We start from the raw sequence: 7,309 nt of genomic DNA on the forward strand, positions 1-7,309 counted from the left end.
CTGATCCTTGACTTGGAGTCCGCAATTTTGGGATGCTTCTCCTCACTGGACATGCGTGTATTTTGAGTGTTTTGGTGGAGGAAATATGGTAATTGCTGATAATTAACCAAAAAAGGAGAAGGCTTGTATCATTTTTTACATTCTTTAATCCCAGTTGATTATGATGTCTAGTCTTACCTATTTCCAATTGTCTGAATGTGTGTACTGTGAAAATCCCTGAGAACCCGCCCATTTACATTACTCTCTTTTCCCCTTTCTCTAATAGGACGTAGGTGGTCCACTAAGAAAGCCCACTTCCTCCATCATTCTGAGACCCCTTCCTGAGGTTTGTTGATAGTGATCACACTCTAAGATCCTGGACAGTTTATAACTCATGTGATACTATATCTACTTTGCTCTAATTATAGTTCAAAGATGCACAATAATTCAGGCTTCAAGCCCATGACATTTTTCTGGCCATAGTGATATGCTCAGTTTTGTCTAAAAAGACAGGAGGAAGTCAGTATTGTTCTTTTATCAACTGAGGAAATAATATACATTCTACTGATATTGTTGAGGAAACAGTAGCCCCAGTTGCTGCTGGCAACTCTCTTGAGGTATGAAGAAAGGAAGGCAGAAGAGGAATAAAAGATACAGATAAAAGAGAATGCAGACAAGAGAGACCCAGAGAAATGACACTTGAGCCATGGTCAAATTGAGCTCAAAGCCTTCCTCACTGTTAGATTTTTCAGTTATGTGGTCCAATAAATACCTTTACTTTTTGAACCAAATGATATTGGGAGTTTTCTTACTTTCAACTACAATGTCCTATCTAACACAATGTGTTCTGCAACAGGAAGAAGAGGATCTGGTTCCCAAAGCTGTGGTGGCCCACCTGCCATCGAAGGGAACACAACTAAAATAGAAACTGGCACAAGCACAATCACTGTGAACTTTTCAAACCCATGTTATTACTTTAAATAGGGAAGAAAATCAAGACATCTGGCATTGTTCAATCATAAATTCATTTAAACTCATGGAGAAGTGTTTCCACCAAAAATGCTAAAGGAGTATTTAGGTAAGGCAGTCTATCTTAGAAAGAACAAATGAAATGTTAACAAACATGAGAAAGAAAAGACACTGACCGTTCATTTCATCTCTTTATTTGAGAAACAATAACCTCACATGACAATGCTATACTCTTCTTGACCCATATGTAAAATTTTGTCAGTGGTCTCATGGGACAAATGTCTTTTCCAGATTACAGAACTAGTCAAAAATATTTTTTCCACAATGGAAGCTTGTGGTGAGGGAGGGGTGATGATAAGGGGGAAGGTAGGTTAGGATTAGTGGTCTGGAAATGTGCATATGCACAAAAAGTCTGGGTCTTGCCTTCAGTTAGGTGAAGGGAATTTCTTCAAAAAATATCTTTTTTTTTTAATTAAAAAAAAATGCTAAAAAGAAATCCTGCCAGACAATAAGTTGTCCCAAATCCAGTCCTGACTGAACTCAGAGAATTTTAAGAGCCAAGGATGGAGGACCTTCTGGGGTTTGTTCTCCTACTTGCCTTGTAGGGACAGGGCAACATGTAGTTAGATGGACTTGTGCCAGTCAACTAAGGTGAGGGAATTACAGAAGCTGAAAGACATTAAAAAATTGTACAACAATTTGAAAGATTACCTTTTTTTTTCTGTCAAAACTAACAACAAAACTATTAGGTTTTCATTTTGAATATGTGTTTTATCCATTTAATTTTTGAATTTCTTCATTTTATTTGTACTTTATGAAAATTTATAAAATCTGTTCATTATCCTTTACACTGATAGTTTAGGAAGTACTGTTCTAAACATCATCAGATCCTAAACTGGTTGCCTCACACCAGAGAACTTGCCTAGGAGACTGTGTGAGCAGTAGAATGTGTGGGAAAGCAATGTCTTTATATATACACAACTGACGTCCTAGAGAAACAGTGCTGACGTACCACACCACAAATACACCGAGAGGAATGTATATATTTAGTTATTTCCTCAAGGACCTGAGTGAAATTGGGTACACGTTGACCCACCAATTTTCCTCACTACCCACTTCCTGACCTGAGTTTGTCTATGAAAATGAAGCAGAGAAGACAAGCAATGGAAAGATAAAATTTTTATTATAGTACCTTGAAACTTCAGGTTATAGAACATACAAAAGAGCCTGATATGAGGCTGGGGAGGAGAAAACATCAGAATGAAGTGGTTAGGTTGTGGATGTGGGGAGAATATCCAATTCGGGGATGGGTCTTCACGCTTGGTTCCAAGTCCATGATGAGCTGCACACAAGACTCAGGCTGCTGAATTCCCATCTGACCTAGCCCTTGAACTTGCAGACATAGGGTAAGTTCACAGAGCAGTTATAAGCTTTCCACTTCAGATACCCTAGAGAGACAGAAGAGCTCATGTGAATTGGGTTGGTGGAGCTAGAGAACCCAATAGAGAGGCATCCCACATTCCGGCTGAGGACTCAAAGGCTCTCCCTCATCTTCACCAGGGTCCCACTCCAGGAAAAGGAGACAGAAAGAAAGGAGAGAAAAGAAGGGATGGGAGCAGAAAGCCAATATTACAGTTCCAGCCCAGGAGGATTCTCTGAAGATCAGACCCAGAAATGAGGGATAAGAGGAGGGAAAAGGTTGGGCAGAAGTGACCTCCTCTGTTCCTTACCTGAGCTTCTTGACAGGCTTCCGCAGGAGCCAGAGTTTGAGATGGTTGCAGGATTTGTCTCCCAGGCAACATAATTGAGCACATCAGTGCTACTCCACTCCCACCCAGCGGCATTGGGCTCAGTGCCCTACAGAGCAGAGGATGGAGTCAGGTGAGGTGGAAAGGAATTTCGAGTTCTCCTGGCCTGATTCTGTCATCTGGAAGACCTGATCCCCACCCCAGCATCATGGAATTAGCTCTGCTCTTCCAGATGATGCCCCATAGCTCTCTGAGAAACTCTCTCTAATTCTTTGCTCCTATGGGCAAATTGCAAAGTGAATGATCATAAAGACCAGTGGAAGCCCTCAGAGAAACATGTCACTATCTGACTACACTTGATGGTGCATTTGTGATTACCATCTGAACCTCCAAGATAACGTCAGTTTTATAAGGGAAAAATGCATCAATCCTAAATCTTCATTTAGGACTAAGTACAGTATGTGCAGACTGAAGAAGGCATAGAAAACTAAATTATAAGGCATGATGTGTAAATCATATAAAAATTTTGAGAAGAAGCCAATTAACTTTAGCTGAAGACTGGAGATCTACACAGAACTCAGCTCTTCAGCTGTCCTCAAGGCTCTTACTTTCCACAATCACCCCCTGAGCTCCAGGGATCTCTACATAATGTCCTAGGCAGGCACAAAGGAAAAGGGGGGACCTGGGTGGCCATAGCATCTTGGGAGGAAACAGACTAGAGGATGAAGTGTACCTCTGTGGGGTCATGGAACCCAATCCAGACATCTGAGGGAGTTTTCAAACTGTTCTTGACCAAGGAGGCCACAAAGGATCCCTCTGCCCCACTGAGCACAGACACAAGGTGTCCTGAGGGCCTCTTCTGGCAGGCCATCTGTGTGGAGAAGGGAGAGGCTGAGAAGGAGCTGGAGACCCCTGGGGGGAGGGCTGGGCTGAGGTAGGTGAGAAGGGGTGTGTTTGCAAAAGATGAGGTGTTCATTCTCATCTTAAGAAACTCTTGAGGATGAGACTGCTCGTGCCCCAGAAACCGATCTGTATTTTGCTTCTCACATCACCCCTAACTGCAAATCCCAGCACTCACATCTGCATTCATCCAGGTTTTGGGTGTTATAAACAAGGCGTAGCAGTAGGACGCATAGGCCATGGAGCCTTTGGGACAGCTGATCCGTTCAGAGGGCAGTTCCTTCTGGGAATCTTCCCCTGGGGAAGAGGAAATAAAGGAGGGTGATGGGGTGAAATGGAGAAAGGGGATTGGAGTGGGGAGGTGACCTCGGGGAATATCTATGGGGCCAGTGTTCGGGGCAGTGACACCATACTCCTGACTGCCTGTCACCACTGCCAACACTCCCAGGATTTTTTTTTTTAATTTTGAATCAAAGTTACTAATTGGGAGATAATCTCTTTGCTTTTACTCTTCTCTTTTATTCAAAATCCAACCCTTCTCCTCCTCTGGGCAGACTGTTCCTACACTGGATCCTCCAATTTTTCTCCTTCTGCTCATCCTATTAATGACACTCTGTGTTTTCCCTCCTTAATCTATCCACATGAATTAGGATCTAATGGGAAAAGAGAAATCCCCTCATCCCACTGTTACTGGACCACTGGGGTGCCTCCTACCACTAGTTACCCTGAAGGAAGGAGTGATATTGCAGAAATTACAGGCAGTGTTGTTGTGTGGGGATGTACCATTACCAAGGGAGGCATATAGGAGCTTTCCTCCTCTCCTTGGTCCTGAGAAAACATTGGGAACCCAGTGCTAGAGGCAGAGAAATCTCACCTTGGACCTGAGACAGGAGCATCAAGCAGCAGAACAGCATCCAAGACAGGCTGGGAATGGCTGTGGATGGCATCATTTGAATGTGATGTGCAGAGGCAGCCAGAGAACTAAAGGAAGAAGGGTCAGAGAGAGAGCATGAGAAACCCCTTTTTGTACCTCTTGTTTTTTCCTCTGCCTGGTCCTCTAGGAATAAATTCATCTTGATGGCATCCATCCCCTTCTATATTTCTGGAAAGAACTGGAAAATCTATACATCCTACTACACCTGAGACCTCCCTGGACTGCCTTTGCCCTGTCTCAGAGCTCCTGTGTCCTTGTATACCTTCCTTGAAATGTGCGAGGTGAAACCCCTGTCATGGGTCTCATCTTCTCTTAGCTCCCACTTACCTGTCTTGCAGGGATCTGCACTGGTTTGTCAGGGCAGAAAAGCCTGGGTTTTTATAAGAGGGCTTTAGGGAGGGGCACTGAAATGAATAACAGGAAAGGGCAGCCAGGACAGGGGTCATGGGAGGGGCCTGGCTTTGATTCAAGGAGATTCCTGCCATGGGGAGGAGTCTCTTTCCAGCAAAGCCTGGGAATTGCCACAGATATTGCCTGTTTCTCATTAGTAAGTCAGTGCTTTTTCTAGGAACAGTTTATCCTTTCCCTGACTCTTCCCTGTTAGGCAACTGTGGCACAAAAAGGTATTAACATTTAAAGGGCACATATTATGGAATATTTCTTCCAGTTGATGTCTCAAGGGCTCACTCCTATAGGCATATATTTCTTTCTAATTGTGCAGTAAAATTAAATAAATGTCGGATGTTAAGTGGAGATGTTTATAGTAATTACAAGTACCACACATAAGTGACAACAGAGAAGGAACTTTGTCTCTTATACATGGTAGCTAGTTTTAAGGAAAATTCAGAACCATCACACAAGTCAATAGCTGAACCAAAATCTTAATGAAAATGAGATATGGAAATTTGCCTTGCTGGTCTTCTGAGAGATGGATCTTCCCTGATGAATAATAATATGTGATATAATATGAGGCAATGAAGAAATTTCAAACCTAGTGAGGACTAGAGTCAAGTGATTCAGAGCCAAAGGAAGAATGAGTGAGGGTTAAGGAGGGGCCAGAATAGGAACTGGATGAATTTGTAGACCTGGTTCTACATTGCACATGAGTTAGATCTCTTCTGCATCAAGATGCTCACTCCCCTGAGCTGCTGACAGCTGCCTTGCAAACTGTCATTTGGCTGTAGAAAAAGTGTCATTTCTTTTGCATTCTACTTGGGAGAGTGATCAGCTTCACTTTTACTGAGAAAAATTTATTAGCCAGGGTTAATCCTGATATGGGAATTTTCACAACTCTGAGCCCATGAACTTACGTGGTTTGGGTTTATTTTAGAGAGTCAGGTTAAAAGTTAGGCTGGAATTCTCTACAACCCTTACCCTCATGCTATTTTTATAGGCCAGCTTGTGTGCAGATGTCTATTGTGGAGTTTTGAGATATGTTCAATGCAACTCAGCTTGTAATTGATTCATGTCCTCAGAATCCAAAAGTCATAGAACCCACAAATAATCTAATATAAAGGATAGGACAGCCAACAGATTCGTTTTTTAAAAAGTAAAAAATAAATTACTTCACCAAAAAATATGTAAGTGTAAAGACATAACTATAGTGAGAATTCAGTGGAAATTAAAGTTTAAAAAAATATATCATGCAAATCTGTTAGTTAGGATGATTTGAGAAGTAATATTGCTACATTAAAATAATTATTTTAGGGAATTCTCTGGCAGTTCAGAGGTTAAGACTCCACGCTATCACTGCTGAGGTCCTGAATTCAATCCTTGATCAGGGAACTAAGATCCTACAAACTGCATGGTGTGCTCAAAAAAGATAGAGAGAAAGAGAAAGAGAGAGAGAACTATTTGAGAAGTAAATAGTAGAAATCACATATGCAAAATGAAGTATGTTCTTGAATTCTTGAAAAACTCAGTGTTGTAGGGAAAGATACCACTTTAGATTAAAGTAACCTAAAGATATATAGCAACCTCCTCTAGTAAGTGAATTTTAATGTTGTCTTGATTAATAAATTACACCATTTGAGGGACAATTGTGAAATCATTAGCAAACCCATGGGAGAGCCAGAAGACAAAAAGGGAAGATTTAGGTATCACAGGTAAAATTATCACTTCTATTTAGCTGTCCTTGCTGTCATTTCACTACTAGAAAATCAGGAATGAAAAACAAAAACAAAAACAAAACAAAAACACCCTAGAACACTCTAGACTATGGAGTTAGTGAATTAAAAACAAATAGCATTCCTCCAAGGAGATAAGGTCTATTTATCTATTTAGAGTGATCACTCTCAACACTGTCTTGGCAGGAATGCTGAATGTCTTGAATATGAGTAGAAACCCATGACTTTTAGTTCAAGGTGATTTAATTTATCAAGCAGATGGGATTTTGAGCACATCAGCAGGCTGATGTGGGAAGCCTTGGGGTCTTTCTAGGGATGGTTCTGATTTTCCAACTCGCCTGCGTATCACCATTATTATCCTTTGCTAGAGCTTTAACTCAACAATAGATATATAGTGGAAAAGGAAGTGACCATGAAGTTGGTAAACCAGATTTTGATTTCTGCAATACCTTCTTAGCTATGCTGTTTATGCTGCCCCTCATTCTTTAAGAGAGACTGCCTCCCAATGCCCCTTCTGTCTCAGGAAGCTAATTTGCAAACAACAGCAGTTATTGAAGCCTCTTGCTCCCATCCAGGTTTTTCTCATTCCAACTTTGTTAATACTTCCTTCCTGTTTTCCACTACCCTCAAGATCTTTGTTCTGAATGAGAACC

At 41.4% G+C, this 7,309-nt stretch overlaps 1 protein-coding gene across 1 annotated transcript; it reads right to left on the reverse strand.

The window, feature by feature from the left end:
• Nucleotides 1-2,328: 2,328 nt before the first annotated feature.
• LOC130857160 (lithostathine-like) lies at nucleotides 2,329-4,573 on the reverse strand. Its single transcript, XM_057742542.1, has 5 exons — nucleotides 4,471-4,573; nucleotides 3,775-3,893; nucleotides 3,430-3,567; nucleotides 2,679-2,805; nucleotides 2,329-2,396 (listed from the first exon to the last, which is right to left on the reverse strand). The coding sequence occupies exons 1-5, from the start codon at nucleotides 4,544-4,546 to the stop codon at nucleotides 2,329-2,331; spliced, it is 528 nt and encodes a 175-aa protein (XP_057598525.1). The 5' UTR covers nucleotides 4,547-4,573.
• Nucleotides 4,574-7,309: the final 2,736 nt, after the last annotated feature.

Source organism: Hippopotamus amphibius, chromosome 7 (genome assembly GCF_030028045.1).
Source record: "Hippopotamus amphibius kiboko isolate mHipAmp2 chromosome 7, mHipAmp2.hap2, whole genome shotgun sequence".
Lineage (NCBI taxonomy): Eukaryota > Metazoa > Chordata > Mammalia > Artiodactyla > Hippopotamidae > Hippopotamus > Hippopotamus amphibius.